Source organism: Pogoniulus pusillus, chromosome 11 (genome assembly GCF_015220805.1).
Source record: "Pogoniulus pusillus isolate bPogPus1 chromosome 11, bPogPus1.pri, whole genome shotgun sequence".
In the NCBI taxonomy this organism is placed as follows: Eukaryota; Metazoa; Chordata; class Aves; order Piciformes; family Lybiidae; genus Pogoniulus; species Pogoniulus pusillus.
The window spans coordinates 25529891-25552238 of NC_087274.1; the positions used below are offsets into that span (position 1 = coordinate 25529891).

At 45.2% G+C, this 22348-nt stretch overlaps 1 protein-coding gene across 1 annotated transcript in view; it reads right to left on the reverse strand.

Annotated features, from left to right (window-relative positions):
- The window catches only part of FAM53A (family with sequence similarity 53 member A), a 52992-nt gene that overhangs the window by 20308 nt on the left and 10336 nt on the right, over positions 1-22348 (reverse strand). The window contains exons 2-4 of the mRNA XM_064151542.1: positions 14672-14919; positions 10235-10289; positions 7144-7943 (exon numbers count right to left, since the gene is read on the reverse strand). Coding sequence (XP_064007612.1) covers positions 7144-7943; positions 10235-10289; positions 14672-14749 — 933 coding nt within the window. The 5' untranslated portion in view covers positions 14750-14919. The remainder of the gene's footprint in view (positions 1-7143; positions 7944-10234; positions 10290-14671; positions 14920-22348) is intronic.

Consider the following 22348-nt stretch of genomic DNA (forward strand, 5'->3'; position numbering starts at 1 on the left):
CCTGCTCATCTAAATAAAAAAATGAAGTCAGTATCAGATGCAGACCGGGGGCAATACATCACTTGACCCCCAAGATATAACAGGAATTATTTTCTTAATGCATAGAAAACTTAACCTCAGCTGCTGTAAACTCACAAGAGCTCACTAGAACAGGCTGGCCAGAGAAGTTGTGGAGGCTCCAAGCCTGGAAGTGTCCAAAGGAGGTCTCATAGAAGGGGTCTTTGCCTATGGCAAGGGGGTTGGAACTAGATGACCTTGAAAGTCCCTTCCAACCCAAAGTAGTCTGTAATTCTGCAATTTTCTGTAACTGAACTTGTCAGAAATCAAGGGCACAAAGCCATCCCCAAAAGGCAACCCTGTGAGAACAATTCACACTGATTTTGCACCACAACATAGAAATAGACATTTCAAGGCTTCATGTATTAGATCAGTTTATCAACTGGGTTTCTCCAGTCCATCCCACTGAAAGGCAAACTACCTGTTAGGTACTAAATCTTAGCAGAAGAGGACACTAATCATCTATTACTCATTAGCCATCCCACAAATCTGTAATTGCTTCCTCTCATGGAAAGTTCTTCAGGGCTGTCATATTCTGAAGCCTGGCAGGCAGAAGATGACTCACTTGCTTTGAGACAAAACATGACCAAAATAATGCCTGTTGCACACAGACTTTGTAATCACCATTGTATGTGCAAGAGGAAAACAAGGAAAAGGAATTCAGCTTCCCTTCCTCTGAGTCCTCACACAAAACTCAAACCACAGGGGTGGCAGTGGAAGGGGAAAAACAAAAAGTGGTTTCTATAACCAGAACTTTCCTCATTTCAAAGCAGACTAAGTGATGGCACAACAGGAATATTCCATCTCCTCTGAACCCTCTCAGAGTCATTCTGGTTGGAAAAGACCTTTATGATCGAGTCCAACCACTCTCTAATTTTACCAAGGCTTGTACTACACCATGTCCCTCACTGCCACATCTCTGCCTCTCTGAAACACCTCCAGGGAACAGTTTCACCTTGTGCAGTGTCTTAACTGAATAAACTATGTTACCTTGGTAGTTCTTAAGCGTAATAAACAGACTTTTAAACCAAAACACCAAGAATTTTAAGCACTTCCCATTGAACCCCATTTTCAGGAGGGATGGGTGTAGCAGCCCACCATCAGTTTTCAAACAGCACAGCTTTAGTAAGAGCTGGGTAATTATAGCTAAGCCTTTTAGCTGCTGGTAACAAAGTCACTCCTGAAATAGAAATATTTAGAGGCTTCCCACGTCCCTTTCACACAGCAGATGTGCTGCTCAGCTATTTAGGTTCAGCAGGATGAAAGCGCCACACAACTCCTCCTGAAATGCCAAATTCCAAGCTCAGAACTGATTTTATCTGATAGTAACATAAAGCCCCATGGAAAACACAGATTTCTAACAAGGCTAAAAAGCTGCCTGGAAAGTTAAGTGAAATGAACAGTTTAATACTTCCCTGAAAATACTGCTGCTGTTTAGCTGAGTTCCTGCTCAAATGATGGGCATGGCAAGAGACAAGCACTGAATGCTACGCATGAAGTTTAGAAGGCTGCTAACAAGTACAGGTGTATTTAAGATACATGACTCCAAATATAGGAACAAATCCCTGCTTCAGAGCCAACACCACAGCCCAAGTTCAAGCACAGAGCAGAGGGGGTGGCTTGCTTGCCTTCAGTCAGAAAGCAGCATTGCCTGTGTCAAGCTACTGCTCATCCCTCTTGGGGAATTTTCTTTAAGAGGGAAAACATAATTTGATCTGGAGAACTCCCCACATGACCTTCCCTCTGTTGAGCCATACAGTTGTTTCAGGTGGAAGGGGCCTCTAAGATCACTGAGTCCAAGCATCAGCCCAACATGACCATTAAACCATGGCCTTAAGTGCTACATCCACATGTTTCTTGAACTACACCACCTCCCTGGGTAGCCTGTTGTAATCCCTGACCACTCTTGCAGCAAAGACATTTTTCCTAATCTCCAACCTAGACCTCCCCTGGAGCAATTTCTGGCCACGTCCTCTCCTCTTATCACCTGACACTATGGAGAAGAGACCAACCTCACCTCACTCCACCCTCCTTTCAGCAAGTTGTAGACAGCAATGAGGTCTCCTCTTTGCCTCCTCTTCTCCAGGGTGAAGAAACTCAGGTACCTCCAGACCCTTCACCAGCTTTGGTGGTGGAGGCACCGTCCCTGGAGGTCTTCAAGAAAAGCCTGGATGAGGCACTTAGTGCCACGGTCTAGTTGACTGGTTAGGGCTGGGTGCTAGGTTGGACTGGATGATCTTGGAGGTCGCTTCCAACCTGGTTGATTCTATGATTCTAGACCTGCTTCAGCAATCCCAGTGTCCTTCTTACAGCAAGGAAGCCAAATCTGAACAACTGTAACAATGCAGGCTATAAAGCTGTGTTGGTTTCATTTTTTTTTGTGTTTTGTTTTTAAGTGCCTGGAGTTGAAGTCCACTTGCTAGTCACACACACCTCTACTGCAGATGACAGAACACAGGCTTTTTTTTGTCCTGATGCAACAGAGGTTTTATGGATTTGGTTTTGCTTTTCTCAGTTTTGAAAACAGCAGCTTATTTATTTAAGCAGAAGAACTGCAGCACAGGAAGCAGCATCTGTGCAACACTTCACAAAAAGAGTAAATAAAACTTTAGATGACTGAAAAGGTTCATTGCTTTCTACCAGACATTCATTTTGATTAACCTATTTTACTGGAGCACTTTAAAGAGCTTTAAATTAAGAGCTGGGTAGATTGAGACTGCAGATTAGGAAGAAATTCTTGACAGTCAGAGTGGTGAGACACTGGAACAGGTTACCCAGGGAGGTTATGGATGCCCCCACCTCGAGGTGTTCAAAGCCAGGTTGGATAAGGCCTTGAGCAAGCTACTCTAGTGAAAAGTGTTCCTGCCCATGACAGGGATTTTGGAACCACATGATCTTGAAGGTCTCCTTCTAGTCCAAACCATTCTATGATTCTGTGAATATCTGCTCTCCCTCCTATGACTCCTGCAGAAGCTGCTTTCAAATTGAGACCAAGGGAGCTCATGTAGTCCTCAACCAGAGGATCAAGATGCTAAATTTAAAGTTTTATTTCCCTAAAATATTATCGTGGCAGTAGGACAGAGATCCAAAAATACATGCCTCTATTTAAGTGAGTCTAAATTTTTATAGCTTAAGTGAAGTTGCCCTTGCTACCCACAACAGCCTCTTTATCTGCTAAGGAAACCACATCCCTGGAGGCACGTAAAAGGCTAGAGTGGACCAAGGAGCAAAGAAATACATCTTTGTGGGGAGTAATCACACATCAGCAGAGCATTAGACAGGATGATTTAAAAGTTCTTTCCTCACCCATGATTTCCACAATTGGTTTTACAGATGGATAAGGAAGCCAGATGCAAAGAGTCATTCGAAGTTCAACTCAAGGCACTGTGCATTGTTTTTGTGTTTCATATGAGGACACTGGAGGCACAGCCACACTACCTGGCAGATCGCTCAGCTTGCAAGAAACCAATCTAGCCTACATTCCAAGTCAAAATACTTGGAGTTTAATAGACAACCATCATCCACAGAGCTGTGAAGAGTTCAAGATCAGCTGTGCTGTGTCACCTGTGACAGAGGTGCTGGGATTGTCACTGACCATCACTGGAGTATGTTCAAAGTCTCTCCTCTTCATACATTCATTACACAAGGAGCAGACATAGAATCAACCAGGTTGGAAGAGACCTCTAAGATCACCATATCAAACATATTAACTGTTCCAGCCTTCCACATACCTATTTGCCTCCAAAGAGAAGTTCTTTCCTATGATAGCAGTTCTCTAGCTTCTACAGAAGGCCTAGCTGGACAAAGCCTTGAGCAGCCTGGTCTAGAGAAAGGTGTCTCTTTCAATGGCAGGTGGTGTTGGAACTAGATCTTAAAGGTTCCTTCCAACCAAAGCATTCTATGAATTCTAAATTAATTTACAATGAATAAGTTTAAGAGCTTGGCCAAACTCTAGCAGCAAAAAGTCCACTTGCATTTCATTATTCAAAATCCTGTAGAGAGCTTCATGCTGATCACTGAAGTTTTAAAAAGCCAAAGTCCTTACATCCACATCCATCCAAACATTTTGTCCTCCAAATCAACAAGGTAGCCCTTCAAGAAACAACACATTTTGGAAATCAAAGAACCACAGAAGGGGTTGGACGGACCCTTAAAGACCGTCCAACTGCTGAAGTCTTTGGCCTCCAGCATGCAGAAGGATATTGTGCAGGCCAGCAGCAGAAGCACTTCTCCTGAGAAAATAGAATGATCTGGGTCCAGAGTGACCCACAAGCCTTTTACACTGATTTTGGACCTTCTAGAAAGAAAAAAAAACCCAGAAAAATCAATCAAGGTGCTTGGAGAAAGGGATGATGAACCTGAGTTTATTGCAATGAAACTGCTGTGGAATACTGGGAAGGTCCAAGATAAAGAGTTAAACCCCAGATCTTTCACAGAACCCAGACCTATCGGTTGTTAGTTGTTGTTTAGTTTGAACCACTGAAGCCTCCAAGATACACCCTGGCTGAAGCCAGGCCATCATGCTGCACTCATATAATCCTACAATGGTTTTAGTTGAGAAGGGACCCTCAAGATCACCTATTTCAAATCCCCCTGCAATGGGCAGGGACACCTTCCACTAAATCAGCTTGCTCAATGCCTCATCCAACCTGGCTTTGAACACCTTGAGGGAGGGGACATCCACAACCTCCCTGGGCAACCTGTCCCCAGTGTCTCACCACCCATGGAAAGGAACTTCTTCCTAATCTCCACTCTAAATCCATTCCCCCTTGTCCTATCACAAGCCCTTTGAAGACAACAAAATATTTGCACTGAAGCTTAGAACAAAAAAAACATCCTTAAAACCACTTGTTTTCAGCATAGGTCTTGCATAAACTGACTTAGAAGTGATTTTGAAATCACAGAAGATGACTTTCTGGAAGCAGTAAGGAGCCATCAAAGTACATGAAAGAGGTCTGATGGCAGCCCTGACCTCCACTGAGCTATATGCAGACATGGACACATCCACGTCTTGTGTAGCACTTCAAAACAAGTCCTTGTAGACTCACAGAATGGTCTGGGTTAGAAGTAACCTTCAAGATCATTTAATCCCAATCCCCTGCTATGGGCAGGGACACCTTCCACTAGACCAGCCTGCTCAAGGCCTCATCCAACCTACCTTGAGCACCTCCAGGGAGGGGGCATCCACAGCCTCCCTAGGCAACCTGTTCCAGTATCTCACCACTCTCACATCAAGAATTTCTTCTTCATACCCTGTCCAAATCTTCCCTCTTCCAGCTCAAAGCCATTCCCTTCCACAGTATTAGCTCAATGTTTTGCATAGCAGTAATTTAGCTTAAATTTAGACAGAAACACTGAAGATCACAGTATCAGTTTCAAAGCACACATCTGGCAGAGTTTGGGGCATGGGGAGAAGGTAGAGTAGGAAGAAATGGAAGAGTTCTAACAACATCACAGGGAAGCAAACTGTCAGCATACAAAAACCCCAACAGTTCTTGAAAACTTAATTCAATTTTTTTCCACTTCAAATGTCTTCAGCACTTGCTTGGTTTTCAAACAGATGTTTTCACTAAAGTTGAGCATGTTTGGAAACCAGAGATGCATTTCCAAGCTACATTGTGCCTTTGATTAAATACACAGTAATGTCTTTAGAGGAAGAGTCTACTGAAATAGCTGGAAAACCAACCCCACCAGGCCTTGACACTGCAGAGTGAACTTTGCATAGACTCATCACAAAAAGCAGCATTTCAAAACAGGTCTCATGGGGGGAAAAGTGATCAAGACTGAGTACTAGTCCCATGTACTTTTCAACACAGCAGAAAATCTACATGGCCCCAAGCCCTTCCACCGGGAACCAAAGCTTTCCTACAGACAACAGCTGTACCAGGTTTGCTCCATAAGTGTGGGTTATTCAGGTGTGCCATCTGAGCAATCAAACTCTGCCTCACCTGTAGAGCTTGAAAGGCACAAACAGCAAGCTGGCAAAAACACCCCATGACCAGCTTCCACATTTTATGTTCAGTATAAATCAAGACACCTGCCCACAGGGGCAGCTGAAAGGCAAACCAACCCTCTATATTGCTGGAGTAGATTAGTAAACTAATCTGAGCACCAATTAACACAGAAACAGGTAAGAGCTGATTACCTATTCAGGAAACTTGCATCTCAACCAAACCTCAGTGCCTAATAATACCTAAAACCTGGTAACCAGCCTCAGAAGCCAACAGACCACCCTGGATGGCTTGCCAACCAACCAATTACCCCACAGCTCCAAAACACTTACCTATTTCTCAATGGAAAATGCTTTAAGCTGCAAGCTGTCTCATGAAGGTACAAGAGATAGACAGATGCCATCATACAGACCTTTAGTCAAGCAAAGCAGACAAACTAAAAGGAAACTACTTGTAAATTCAGTGAACATCCCACAGCAGGCTTTTTAATCACCTGATGACAGGGAGAAGAGATTAATCCCACCTCACTTCAACCTTTCAGGCAGTTGTAGAGAGCAATGAGATCTCCCTTCAGCCTCCTGTTTCCAGGCTGAACACCCCCAGTTCCCTCAGCTGCTCCTCACCAGCCCTCTTCTACAAACCCTTAGATAGCTTCAGTGCCCTTCTCTGGACCTGCTCCAGCCCCTCGATGTCCGTGGAGTGATTGGCCTCAAAACTGAACCCAGTCCTCAAGGTCTGGCCTCAGCAGTGCTGAGCACAGAAGGACAATCCCTGCCCTGGTCCTGCCGGCACCATTGCTGATCCAGGCCAGGATGCTGGTGGCCAGTGGCCTTCTCTGCCACCTAGGCACACACTGGCTCACATTCAGCTGCTGTCAGCCAGCACCTCCGGGCCTTTCTGCTGGACAGTTTCCAGCCACTCTACCCCAAACCTGGAGCCTTGAGGGGGTTGTTGTGACCCAGGTGCAGCAGCCAGCCCTCGGCATTGCGAAACCCCACTCAAAGCGAGGTTGTGACGCACACCAGCACAAGGAGACAAGTGAACGGCACAGCTACAGAGGAGCAGCTGCCTCTGCAGGGTTAGGAGCTCTCTCTGCAAGAGCTCCCTTCACAGACTGAGGAAAGTAAAATCTCACCCGTGTCATTTTAAAAAAGTCCAAGGAGGGCCTGTTCCACCGCACGTCCTCCTCCCGCCTGCGCTTTAGCCGGCTCTTCTTCTCGTTGAGGACACAGGGCTGGGAGCGGCACCGCAGCAGCCCCTGCCGCCGGCTCAGCTCGGGCGTGGAGGTGGGAGTGCTGCTGGCTGAAGGCAAGAGGTTCCCGGCCTCGGTGATGTGCTCCTGGGACAGGGAGAGGCGGCGCCTTGGGTTAAAGTCACAAGGGCCTCCAGAATTCCAGCGGCTGCTGGAGCTGGTGCTGCCCTCGCTGCTGTCCACGAAGCCGCTGCTGGCAGAGGAAGGTCTGGGGACCGGTGAGGTGTTGAAGCTGGTGACGGTGAAGACGTTGTTGAGCGAGAGGATGTTCTGCGGCAGGCTGATGCTTGTGCTTCTCTGCAAGGTGGCGCTCCCGTGGCTGTTGCAGCGCTGCAGGGTGGCACTGCCGCCGCTGTTGCAGCGTCTCTTTGACACAGGAGTCCAGACTTTAGAGCTGCCAGGCTTCCACGGGGAGCGGCAGCGGGCCAGCTCGTCGGGTTCAGACAGAGACCTGCAGTGGCGTTTGGTTGGTGGGGCCAAGGGCTGGCCCGAGTTCTCGTTCAGGTTGAGTTCACTTATCCATCCCGACACCATCGACGTGCTGGAAGGTTCCTGCTGCCACTGCAGAGCACCATTGCTGACCGTGCCGGTGCTGAACGGGCACACTGGGAAAGGGTAAGCTGAACTCCTGGTGTCAGTCTGGATTGGGCAACCCCCATTTAAAGCTTTCCAAGGACTCTCTTCTGAAAACAAGAAAGATGCAGATGAGAGATGGAAAGGGACCATTCGTTTTACACTTAGCTCAGTGAAAAAACTCTAATCCACAGACTTTGAAGGATGAGCTACAAATGTCCAGCTTCATCTAAATTTCACACTAGCATTCCACATTCATTTGAAAAGAGGCAGGAAATTCCCAAATCATGAGGATTTATTTCAGGAGCCAAACCAGGCATTCCCAGTACCTTGTTAATGTTTCCTCCTGTACAGAGAAAGGGTTTTAGTGAGCAGCAGGGCCAGCTTCCTTACCTGCTTCCTAACACGCACCACACTGAAAAGCTGTAACAGGGACAACCAAATTGGATTAGCAAATCATGCCAGAACCCACTGGGGAATCAATTTATTTATTTTTGATATGAAGAGCAGGATAATCTCTGCTGCCCTTCATTTGGCTGTTTTAATAACACCTTTCTAAAGAAACATTACAAAGAGTTCATGTTCGGTGGTGTGAAAAACTTTACTTGAAACTACAAACAGCATAAAGCAAAATCAGGCTGCAGGTTTCCTTTTATTTTGCTCAAAGAGCAAGGGGGGGGGGGGAAATAAATATCTTAATTCAACACAAAGTACCCCTGAAGAACCCACTGCAAGCCTTGCTGTGAATACAGTGCCCAACTCCCCAGCTGAAGTGGCAGAGCTGGGTAAAAAAGCAGGCTGCCAGCGAAGCCCCTCGCTCCTTTTGTGAAGCTTTTCTTTGAGAACATTCTGCACATTTTACAGCTGTTCCTCCACATTACACAATGAAGTGTAAGAAGAACTACAGCACTTTGGATGTGCAAATTGAAAAGCAGCAAAAAAAAAATCCCCACCACCACACAAACCCTGTTGGCCAGTTAACAGTGCTTCATGCTTGGTTAGAAAATTTGCTAATTTAAACCAATTAGCCAAGTAAGTTTCACTGATCCCAGCTTTAAAGAAAGAGCATTTAAAGGTTTTTCCCCTATGCATATTAAGGACCTAGCTACAGCCTAACCGTTCAATACTTGCATATTCCTCTGTCTAAACTTCAGTTTTAGAATGATCAACAGATAAAAAGATTTGCTGAGTAGCTTTAAAAGTTGCAAATCCAAATAGCTGTGCGTGTTCCATGCCCCGAGTTTGTCATGGATTATCCTGTTTATTTGGATCTTATTTAAAGAACACCCTATTGTCTCAGAATCATTTAACTGTGCAGACAGCTGGCCTATTCAAACAACATGTTTTATTAGAATTCCTCTGTCCTTCCTCCTCCATTCTTTCAGATGGGTCCAGCCACATACTGTGCTTTGCCTTAAGCATGTAAGCTCTTCAAGGCAGGGACCATCCATAATTCAATGCAAGTAAAATAGCCTACACAATGGGATCCAGATAATGTTTGAAACTCCAAACATCGAATGGAGGACAATTTCCTAGCTTGGGCTGCCCTGATTTAAAACAAAAAGTCCTTTAGGAAGCTTTCTCCCAGGCTGGGAGGTTGGTTTAAAGTGTGTCAAATAAAAATCTAAGAGATGGCTGTGTTTTCATTGTTGACATGGCAATGGTATTTAAGATAAAATAGTGCTTCCCTTTTGAAACCTCACATAAACCAAGATTCACACTCAGAGGGAATCCCACTGAGCAAAGAGAAATCCTCCATGCTTAAAAGAAACATAGAATGGGCAAAATTTTAAGTCTATCCTTTAATAAAGTTGCAAAAGATTCACACATCACTAACTGGCATTTGCAGGGGGTTTTGATACATAACTTATACTCATCCCAGTAGGACTAAGGAGAGAGAAAAGCAAACAGCAAAAAAACCCCACTTAATCACTATCTGGCATTTGTAGTTTTTTGATAGATATAATTTACTCTCATTCCAGCAGGACCAAGGAGAGGGGAAAACAAACCAAACTTGTCTGAAGGCAACTGGACTTCAACTTATGATTTACATAGTGCTGCATATTTCATGTGGTAAAGCATTTAAGGTGTGTAAAGATGTGAGCGCTTTCTGCTAGCTGAGGAACCCGAGGAGATGTTTAGCATGAAAACCGACATCGCTGTGCTTCTGTACACCACGGATATTGAACCCAAAAAAGTGTTACAAGGGCTTTTACTATGCAAAGCAGATCACAAGCACAAAACTAACAACCAGCTATTCCCAGTATTGTTCAAAGAACAGCTTAAAGCAGCAGGCTCTACAGCAGCATGCTCCATCCCCCTCACCTTATTTACAAAAGAAAGGCTGCTTGCTATAGCAATTACCTCAGTCAAACACAGCTCAGGCTTCTGCAAAACTTACCGTTGATTTCGAAAGGGAACAAGCTGCCACTTTTGTTCAGCTTCTCAGATGAGTACTGAAATTAATCAGAAAAACAAGTTTTTACTGTGTGAAAAGAGCACACACCCCAAGGAACCTGCAGGCAGCTTGCAGCTTCCCTCTGTGTGCATTCAAAACAGCTTCAGGAGAGAGTTTTGCTGGGTATCCTGAAATTCCTTAACAGCTCATTTTTCTAGCATCTTTTTTTTTGGTGATGTTTTCTCATCTATTGCTAAGTATCAAACGGTTTCAGGACATGCAGCATTAGCCCATGTGAATAAACTGCAAAATTAAGAGTGAGAGTTCACCCCTGATGAAAGAGTTTTGATCCAATTCTCATTTCAGTGAAGAGGAAATTACAGCCTGACAATTGGAGTTGCCATTTTCAACTTTAAAAAGCAAAAGGACTTCCTCTTAAGCAAAGAGACAGGAATATCTTATCTAAAGGTGTCCCTGCCCATGGCGGGGACTTGGAACTAGATGACCTTTAAGGACCTTTCCAACCCAAACCATTCCAGGCTTCTGTGAAATATACAAACTTCTAAGAGTCTCCAGAATGACTGCTGCCCAAATCAGGCTTTGCTAGTAAGTATTTCATATATTCAAAGGTACAGAGCAGGAAAAGTTGTCTTATTTCTTGAAGGGTCACTAAAAACAATCATTCCTACCCTCAAAACATCAGTTTGAGTAGTGAACCAATAAGCAACACAAAATCCATTCTTAAAGTAAGGTTTGTGTGGAAAAGGGCTTCAGAATATATGATTAAGCTCTTGCCAGCAAGACACGTCTGTGTGCAGAATGCTTTTCATTTTCTTAACTAATTTTACCTCCAAAATATCACTACAAAGGCCTTCTCACATGGTATGCATTTTTCAGACAAAGCACAGAGCTTGCTAAAGAGGACTCATAAAGGGCTTAAAGCTCTCTAAGAGCCCAAGGACTGTTCTTCATTTTCCCATCGCCACCAGGACAGAGAGAGAGGTTTCTTGACACAGAGCAGCGCTCTTGATGTGAGCACTGCTCTGTGTCCAAGCACAGCAGACAGCACTGCACACACACATAGACACTTCCTTCCTAGAGACTAAGTCAATTTTTAAACAAACATCCTTGGGCTACAAAGCTTTTCTTTCCCAATACATAGCAACGCGGGGAGGGGTGCTACTGACAACTTCATATCCTTCAGACACATAGAGAAGACAAATGCTAAGCCATGGTAACATTCCCATGTTTTAGAGGTAGGAAACAATAGAACTGATGAAAGGACAGGATTTTAGTCAACATCAGTTTGTTAATGAACACCTACATGAGGCAAACCACTTGTTTTTTACTTTACATTTGCATCTGCAGAAGCATTTATAACTTCTTTTTGGAGAAAGCTACTTTAAGCTAACAGCTGAACCCCAAGTCTGAATCTCCATCAGTTTTGCAGTGAGTAAGCCTCCCTCATGCTATCAGAAGTCTAGGACCTGACAGCAGGAGCAGCAGCCACTGTTATTAGTTGCTTTTCACAACTGCTGTTGCCAGGTACAGAAACAGACTCACAAAATTGTCTGGGTTGGAAGAGACCTCTAAGATCAGCTCCAAGTGTCAGCCCAACACCACCATGGCCATTAAACCATATCCCCAAGTGCCATGTCCACATATTTCTTTAACACCTCCAGGGATGGAGACTCCACCACCTCCCTGGCCAGCCTGTTCCAAACCCTGACCACTCTTGCAGCAAAAGAAGTTTTTCCTAATTGCCAGCTTAAGCAATTTCAGGCCATTTCCTCTTGTCCTGTCACCTAGACACTGGGGAGAAGACACCAACCACCACCTGGTTCCAGCCTCCTCTCAGGGAGTTGTAGAGAGCAACGAGGTCTCCTCACAGCCTCCTCTCCAGGCTGAGCAACCACCCCAGTTTCCTCAGCTGCTCCTCACCAGACCCTTCAATAGCTCTGCTGCCCATCTCAGGACCTGCTCCAGTCCCTCATTTAGGACCATATTTTAAAAGGTAGCACCAACTCTTTAGACTAAACAGAACACAACAGCACCTTAAAACAGTAACAGTTATATTTCAGCTGTCCCTGAAGGGAAAACAAATTAAAGGTAGGGTTTTCCAGCAATTTCTTCCCTCTTTGGGTTTCAGGCTACAGCAACCTATTCAGCTATCTGATAGTAGCTAAGGAAAACAGGGGTCTGGAACAGAACTCCATGTCCAAATATCTCAGAGCTAATGTATACCTTAACCACCTGGAAAAGGGCAGTAAAGAATGGCTTGAACATCAACCTGATTACTATGTTATGAGCAAAGCCAGGCTGGATGAGGCCTTGAGCAACCTGGTCTAGTGGAATATGCCCCTGCCCATGGTGGGGATCGGGGCTAGATCTTGAAGGTCTCTTCTAACCCACGCCAGTCTAGGATTCTGTGATTAAAAGACAGCTCACACAGGCTAAGAGCTTTGATAGTTTAGAAGGAACAGAACCTCTAGGACAATCCCATGTGGCACTTCAGAGGATACCTAACTTCTACAAGTAGTTCTCAATCAAATGCACCTTTACCAAGGCTCTCTTCACAAATACTTGTGTTATCAAACGGTCTGCACTTGAACCACCTTAAAAAGCCTTGTCAGGTAGAGACTGAACTACACCTCTGATAGCTGCAAAGCACTGCAAGCATTTTTCAAGGGGGAGTATCAAGTGGCCTCACAGACACAATCTGACTGCAGTCTGTAACAGACAGTAACCCGGTCCTCAAGAGCCTTCTGACCAACTTCTAGTGAAGTTAGTGCCCAGCTCCATGACCAACCAAGCAGACACATTACAGCTACTTCTCTTAAATGATTACTGATCCAGAATCATGCTAAGATACAACACAGCACTAATTCTTTGGAGATTCAGACCAAAACCAGCACTAAGAATGCTGCAAGTGACATCATGTGAAGGAAAGGGGCAGGAAGCTGCAGTGTTTCCAGTAAAAGCTTGAGGCACTGAAGTAACAGAGAGAAGTCAAGCATCTTCTTTATGATAGACACTTGGCTTCCTATCACTACAACCACTCAGAAACACTATCTGGTGGTGTATTTTAATGATGTCTGGAAGTCCAAACTTGAGTAGACTATCAGGCTGTAAACTGTTTATAGAGAAGGGAGGATCTTTTTATCCACCCAGCACATGACAGAAGTCCCTCTAGATATGGTTGTAACAGGGCACTGAACCAGTTTATCAGCTCTCCTGGGGCAGCTATGCTCTACCCTCCCCCATTCATGCCCTTTGTGCTAGGATCTACCTGGAGCTTCCTGGATGAAGAGGTTTTTGTGTTTTATCACCCTCAAGGAGAGATTGCAGTTGCTAAGAACCTTGACAGGGCAGTCTGCTACCCTCTTGTCAGAAGGAAATTTTCCTTACAGTAAGGACAAATTATTCAACAAAGTAATTTTCTTTAAGAGGAAACTCGAGAGGTCATGGCACATCCATCTTCAACTACTGCTTTTAGAACAGATGTTAAAACACCTCACTGAGATCTAGTGCCTCTGGAGAACTTTCTGGGTCAGAAAAGCCCAAATTAAGCTACAGACACACCAAGTAAAACAAGAAGCTTCCTGTGAAGGTCTTGCTTCATGCAAGAAAGTGGGTCTGTGTTGAAATGCTTGTTCAAAAGCAGAAACTCTTTCATGCATTGGGAAATGTGGCTGAGGGAACTAGGGGTGTTTAGCCTGAAGGAAAGGAGGCTGAGGGGAAGCCTCATTGCTCTCTACAACTGCCTGAAAGGAGGTAGAGTGAGGTAGGGGTTGGTCTCTTTTCCCTAGTGAAAAGTGTTAGGAGCAGAGGGAATGGCCTGTAGCTGCACCAACACAGATTTAGGTTGGACATCAGAAGAAAATTCTTCTCTGAAAAGGTTCTTGAAGACTGGAACAGGCTGCCTGGAGGTGTTTCCAAGAGGCAGAGCTGTGGTGCTGAAGGCCATGGTTCAGCATCAGCCTCAGGAGAGTTAGAGAGTGGCTGGACCCCATGATCTTTAAGGTCTTTTCCACCCAGAGTGATTCAGCCCTACAGGAAAGATGGACACCATGCAGATCCTTACACTTCCTGAGGGCACCACATCAGCAACTCCACATTTTTCTCCTCAGTCTCCTCTCCTCCACAGACACCCCCAGTTCCCTCAGCTGCTCCTCATCAGACCTGCTCTCCAGACCCTTTACCATCTTCACTGCCCTTCTCTAGATCTACTCCAGCACCAAAATGCCTTTCTTGTAGCAAGGACATGGAGCACCACACACTGAAGTTTCAGTCCTTACCCTTTACAACTCTAGCCCATTTTCCAAGCCAGCCTTAAATAGCTGACTCCTGGCTAACATACATCCTGAATGTGTGTAGCTTCCAGTCACCAATCTCTTCAGCACCTCCCTGTTATTAAATGTTACGTTGGCAGATCCTTACCAGACCGATATTGTAGGTTTTACAGGTCAGATCATCCAAGCTCTGGTTCTGCAGCTTTTCTGTTATTAGTGTTACCATGGTAGTTGCTCCTTTTCCACTGCTCACACAGAAGTGTTGGAGGCTCTTCAGTCTCTTGTTTCAATACTCATGAGCCATTTTTCTGGTTTGGCTTCAAGTCTCAAGATTTATGCTTCCATCTTATTGCCAAGGTCTATTTCCAATGCTGTCAGTGTATCATGTCTGGTTTTCTGTAAGATTGGAGCAGAAAAAAGGGGGAAAAAAGTCAGAAAAGTTTTTGTATAGATCACAATTAGTGTTGCAACAACGAGAGTAGCGTTTGGGCCATTCATCTGTACAGATGGAGCACTCAGATCATTGCCACTGCTTCCTGTTCCAGATTCATAGATTCACAAAATGGTTTGGGTTGCAAAGGGCCTGGAAGATCATCCAGTTCCAAACCCCTGTCATGGAGAAGGACACCTTCCACTGGACCAGCTTGCTCAAGGCCTCATCACTGAACACCTCCAGGGGAGGGGACATCCACAATCTCCCTGGGCAACCTGGTTCCAGTGTCTCACCACCCTCACTGCAAAGAATTTCTTCCTAATCTTCATCCTAAATCTCCATTCATGGAAGAACATTCCATGGATGGCATGAGGGAGATGAGACTCAAACAGTAAAGATGAGGATATTATTTGCCTGTTTCCTGTTGGTAGACTGACTCCACCCAGGAATTTTACCCAGGGCAGATGACTGAAGCTTTCCTTTAAGCTCCTACAGAATTCTTAGCCAGGTGAACTTACTACCATAGTACCATGCACCAGTACAGTGGCTACCAAGAAGGTGGAAACTCCTTTTTACAAGGAGTCCTATGGAAAGGACAAGGGATAATGGGGACAAGTTATTGCTGGGGAGATTTCCATTTGAATCCAGAAGAAAATGTTTTCCCATGAGGAGTCAGATACTGGAATCATCTCCCAGGGGAAGCAGTTAAGTCCCTACATGGGACAGTTTACCTCAGCTTGACAGTGTTGGATCAGCTCATTTCAACTGCACTACCACCTAGGAAGGCCAGACCAGGTCATCCTTGGGGTCTCTTCCAACCTGTCATTCTGTGAAACCAGACCAGCACATGAAGCATGCTGACAGCCACCACACTGCTCTAACAGCATTTGCCATTCTAAGCCATTCAACCACAATGCTCCATCACTAAACCCTTCTTAATGAGCAGAGTGGAGCAGGGGATAGCTCAAATGCTGCATCCACTTCCCAAAGCCCTCAGCTACTTTTAACAGATCCTGTGTGGTTTTTTTTTCTTTTTTAAAGCTTCTATAATTGCTACCTGTCAGCAAACACCCCATCTGAAACATGTAAGCAGGCCAGATTACCATACACCTAAAAGCATCACTGACAAAAGCTGAGATATCTTTATCCTGTGAGCAGTCAGCTGAATCAAAAGCTCCATGTTCACCAGCTGCCTCTTTCCATCCTAAACATCCTCTACAGAATCTCTTCCCCTCCCTCTCCTCCCACAGCATCACCACCCCTTAGCTGCTGCAGTACCATTCCTGTCTCCCAACAGCCTTTATTAGTTGGTTATTTTTACCCCAGCAAACGGACTTCTGTACTTTCCTCAACTCCACCTCATTCTTTCACTTCTCAAGAACCACCAGAACAAAACCACAGGACTTCAGCTTCTTCCTTTTCCTTCTTCTATCATCAAGTCTTTCAGGCTCACCACAGCTCTTTCAAATTCACTTCCAGTTTTCAAGCCCAAGCCTACAATAGCATTCATTCTCATTTCTTCACAGCACCTTCAGCCACCTCCCCTTCCCAGAATGACAGAGTTGTGGTTGGAAGAGACCTCTAAGATCATCCAGTCCAACTGCCAACCCAACACCACCATGGTGTGTCACCAGGTGCCACATCCACACATTTCTTGAACACCTCCAGGGCTGGTGACTCCATCACCTCTCTGGACTCCAGCACCCTCACACTACAGTTTTCCCTCATGTTGAGGTGAAACTTCCTGTGTTCCAGTTTGTGTGTGCCCCTTGTCCCCAGAGGATGCTATTTAAAAGGGCCTGGGCCCTTCTTGCCCTCCACCCTTCAGATATAGATAAACATCAATAAGATCCCTCCTCAGGCTACTCTTCTCCAGAATAAACTGCCCCAGATATCTTGGCTCTACTCAGATGTTCCAGTTCCTTCATCATTCCCATAGCCTCTGATGGACACTCCAGTATACCCCTGTCACTCTTGAACTGGAGAGCCCAGAACTGGACACAATACGCCAGCTGTGGCCTCACCAGGGCACAGTAGAGAACAACCTCCCTTGACCTGCTGAACATGATTTTCCTACACTAACCATGCACAACTTCACCTTCACAGCTGTCTGCTGTGTAACTGCTTCCCTTGGTCTGAGCACAATCCCACCATGACAATTTCTGCCCAGCTTTTGGCCTCATTCTCAGACCTACTTTTATTTAAGATGCCTACAAATGCTCCTCAACCACAAATAACTCTACCCAGAGATGTGAAGATTCCACTGGTCTATTTTTACTGAACATGTCCTATCTTTCAGGAAAGCACCCAGCCACTTGAAGTACTGATACCACATCTTGTTCTGAACTCACACCAAGTCAAATACAAAACCATTGGGGTTGATAAGCTCACCACTGAAGTCACACACACCCTTCTCAGTGTCAGTATCTGCCAAAGCCAAGTGTGGCTCAAGAAATACTCTGCAAGGCTAAGGGCAAGTGTTGGAACAGGACAATATTCAGTGGCAGGTCCAACTACCACCACAGCAAGACTTATTTGGATTGGAAGCAACCTTCAAGACCATCTAGTTCCAACCCCCTTCCATGGTTAGGGACACCTCCTATTAGAGCAGCTTGCTCAAGGTCTCATCCAACTGGCCTTTCAACACTTTCAAGCTTACAGCCTCCACAACTTCTTTGGGAAGCCTGTTCCTGTCTCTCCTCTCTCATGGGGAAGGCTTTACACCTAACATTTCATCTCAATCCAAACATCACAGCCCTCTCTAAACCTGGTGAGGATTAAACTAGATCTAGATATCCAGAATAGGAATCAGAAATTCTCCACAAAGCCAGAAGGTGCACTGCAACCTTTAGGTACTCAGCACCCTGAACTTGACTGATGCGGGTCCAGAGCAAGCCACCAAGTCAGGCGTACACTGTGGGCATCAGCACTGAGTCTTCTACAGCACAATCTACTCCTTCTGGGCAGTCCTCCTTGCTACTTATGATGCTACCACTTAAGAGGTGTTCAAAGCCAGGCTGGACAGGGCCTTGATCAATCTGGTCTAGTGGAAGGTGTCCCTGTTCATGGCAGGGTGGTTGGAACTAGATGGTCTTCAAAGTCCTTTCCAACTCAAAGCACTCTATGAAGAAACAAGACTGTCACCATACTCCTCCCAATGAAAGCCATTCCAAGTTGCAGTCCAATGTACCTCAGCTCCCATCACAACTGCCAATACGTTTTTCTCTCTAGCTCCTTGGCTACCCATGGTAGGATGCCAGCATGTTTGCTGCTACACAGAATGAGAGCAAAGAATTTTTACGCTTGGATAATAGCAAAACACTTCCCTTTGTCCGGGGTAAAAAGGTTGTTGTCCAGATGGATCAGTTCCCCAGTCTAGTTCGCTATGAACTACACAAATTCTTGTGTGGGCATCGTGTGGGACTGTGACACCGCTTAAAGGACTGCCCAGAACAGAGGACACCTCTGTCCAACGAGTCAGGAAAGATGAATAAAACAAAGCAAAAAGCCACAGCAGAAAGCTGGCTGACATTAGCCCATCCCACACTAGAATTACTGATTAGATGCCCCTTTCTGAAGCATGGTTTGAATATCATCTGTTCCTATTGTCTCCTCCAATTCACACTTTTTTGGCTAGTAAAACCTCCCAGTTTGAGATGATCTGAATTCACCCCTGTAGCCTCAGCACTTCAAGCCAAAGAGATCAAAGTCCTGGCTCACTCCAGGACTCTCTTCTACTGGGAATTGTTTCCCTTCCCTCCATGTTCCCAGCTCACAGAGGGTGTTAAATGATGCAATTTCTAGCAGGCCCTCCAGCTTCACTGTTACCACTCCAACACCATCAAGAGTTACTTCCAATCCTTATAAGCTTCTCAAAACCTCACAGAAAGGTGTTCCTTACACCACAGAGAATTCCTCTACAATGGAAAAACCTCAAGAGGCTTTTTTTCCCCATACCCTCTGGTCTGTATTTAATGCACTCAAACAGCAGGTTGGTTATTGTAGGTCTTCTTCCCATCAGCTCCTCCTTCCATGGCTGGTTAAAAGCAGCCAACTTTGGTTTTCAGCCTCTCCTCATCGTGCCCTTTGTGCTCAGCAACCTGAACCCCTCCCAGGCTGCTCTGCACTTCAAACCAGGATTTTCAGTAACAGGAACCATCTGGCCATCCACGTCAGGGCAATGTAGATCCTGCTGAACCCTCATTTCCTGGGCTGCCTCATGGCCTAGATCTTCAAGTTGTGCCTGCCACTGTGAGTACATGCCCTGCTTTCTACACAACCTGCAAACATACTCCAAAGATACACCTCTGCTGTCACCAAGTCTTGACAGGTAGCTGCTGAGCCAAGACATGCAAGTTAGACAAAGATCCTCCAAGCCTTGAGGTAATAACAACAGCCCTTGGGAACTCCAAGGTGGATGGTTTCCTATAAGATCATGGCCACTTCTCCCTTAACACACCATCCTTTATAGAGCCTGAGTAGGTAGAACAAGCAAACTGAGCTCTCCAAGACAAATACACCACAAAAGATGAGCATCAGATGATCTCCTCAAGATGGGGTGTAGAGGTGAGAGGTGGTGGGGAAGAGATGCTGCTTTTGTTGCTGAAAGGGGGACTACTAATAAGGAATAAATGGAAGATTGAAATGAAACTCCTAATGGAAGCCAAACCTAACATGGCTCATTGCTGGAGAACTGGCAGTGATGCAATCAGTCTCACCATTATCTTTCATTTCTAGTTCTGTAACACGTGGTGAAGCCTGAGAGCAGCAGGTTTCTTGTTCCATCTCTATAGTACTAGTAAAGAGATGGTTTACTTCTTGAGAAGTTTAGCCACCAGTAGTAATGACATGGAAAATCTCTGCTGCAATTAAGGGGAGAGAAGAAATGCTCATGTCACGAATTCTCTATCTTCTCAGTGACGTAACTGAGGTCTTTTTTAGGGAAGACTACTAAAAATATGGATCATCCAACCCCCAGTCAATTAAAGGATGTCAGAGGCTCATCCAACTTGACAACCTACTTTCAAAGAGATGAAGAACATAAAGCCAATTCAAAAAAAGTCTCTGCCTGGCTCTAAGAAAGTAAGACAGCCAGACTCATTTCCAACCCACTCCTCCTCCTCTGCATCCTGCAGGACAAAATGTTCCAGCAACAGCTCATCTCACTGGGAAAATTTCACACAGTCACAGAATGGTGGGGGTTTCAAAAGATCATCTAGTCCTACTCCCCCTGCCAGAGCAGGATCACCTAGAGTAGATCACACAGGAACACATCCAGATAGGTCCACTGAAGATGACTCCAGCACCTCCCTAGGCAGCCTGCTCTGGGGCTGTTTGAAACTCTTGAAACACTTCTTTGGAAGTTCTATCTTGGATAAAGCAGAGAAGATCCAACCTTTCAGATCCTAACACCAATGCAGGTGCTTCTTGATAAGCACATCCCATTTCTTTCTGCCTACTGCACTAAAGTCACCTAGTTTAAACACTGAAGGTTGCTCTTTCTTTGCCATTCCTTCACTTTATTTCCTGCTCTTCAGAGAACTACAAGGAACCCTTATTATAAACAATCCCATACTTAGCCAGCTCCCAGCAGAAGGATTAGCTGGAGTCAAAATTCCAACCAGGATAAATAGGTCCTTTAAAATATTATCTCTGCTTCAGCAAGCCAAAGCAGCTAATCACCCTTGCAGTACTAACTCCAGATCTAGATCTGGTTTGCTGTGGGACTCTAGATGAAAGATGTCACGGCATTTTTGCCTTCCAGCACTTTCTGTAGTATCTGAGAAGCATTTCCAAACTGAAATTTCCACCTCAAATACTGCACCTGGTTCTGGTGTCCCCAGCATAAGAAAGATGCAGAGGTGTTGGATTGGGTCAAGGAGGCCACAAAGATGATCCAAAAGCTGAAGCACCTCTGCTATGAGGATAAGCTGAAGGAACTGGGGGTGTTCACAGCCTAAAGAAGACTCAAAAGTTGCCTTTCAATACTTGAAGGGATGCTACAGAAAGGCTGAAGAGGGACTTTTCATAGGGGTGTCTAGAAACAGGACAAGGTGGAATGGTTTGAAGATGAGAAGTAGGTTGAAACTGGATCTTAGAAAGAAATTCTTTAATATGAGGGTGCTGAGACTCTGGAATAGGGAGGCTACTGATGCTTACTCCCTGAAGGTGTTCAAGGCCAGCTTAGGTGAGGCCTTGAGCACCTGAACCTAGTTGAGAGGCATTCCTGCCCAACCTAAGCCATTCTGTGATTCTGTTAAAATTGTTTGACAATCATCTAGCAAATCCAACTTAAACATGAGTTCCTCTCCCTCCAAAGTTCAGATGTGACAAAATAAGGTTAAAGCTCAACGACACACTGCACTTGCTGGAACCCAAAGTATTAGCTCCATCATCTGCAATCCAGAGTTTCTTTTGAAGACTAAAGAGAGATTTATTCAAAAAGAGAGATTCTCCACAGCATGCTTTCATGAGCCATTTTTTTCCTCAGAGGGAAGCCTCAATGGCTGATGACAGGACAAGAGGCAATGGGTGGAAGCTGAGGCATAGAAGTTTCAGGTAAAGAGGAGGAGGGATTTTTTTTTCTACTGCAAGAGTGACGGAGAACTGGAAGAGGCTGCCCAGGGGGCCTGTGGAAACTGGGAGATCTGGAGATATTCAAAACCTGCCTGGACATGTTCCTGTGTGATCTCCTTTAGGTGATCCTGCTCTGGCAGGGGGTTTCGACTGGATGAGCTTTTGAGGTCCCTTCCAGCCCCTGACATTCTGCGATTATGAGTTGTTCAAGCCTGGATTGAGACTCTCAATTTCAGTGTAAAATTGTAAACAGGGACAAGAAAGACAGTTTGAAGGCATCTGCATGGTCACTGGAGTCAGGTTTCTCAGATATTCCACGTGCTCCAGAAGCAGGAGTAACAAGAGCTCAAAAGCGTCTACTGAAGAACATCCATCGGTTAACACGCAAGACAGAACTACAGTTCACCATTTTTGAGGTTGAGAACACAGGATTTGGGCTGTCACTGCTCCCAGAGACAGGCAAGAATGAGGTCTGCTTGCCTCAAATGCAGACTATTACTATGGAGACCAGGATTTCACTGTTTTGACCCTAAAACATCCTAATTCTAACAGCAACCAGTCCCTGAGACAGCTGTGACAAAATAGAAACCATCATTAAATCAGGCTGCATCCTGCACACCCTTCTATTCCATCTCCTACACTTCAGAGGTGAGTGGTCCTCTGAAGAGGAAGCAAAGCCTCAACCATCACACACAGCCTTTAGTTTCTCTTTTATCTAAATCCATTTCAGCAAATCCCTTGAAGGCAAAGGGAACAATCAGTGCCCAGAGGATCCCAACTGAAAAAAAAAAAAATCAGACCCCGTTCAAATCCTTT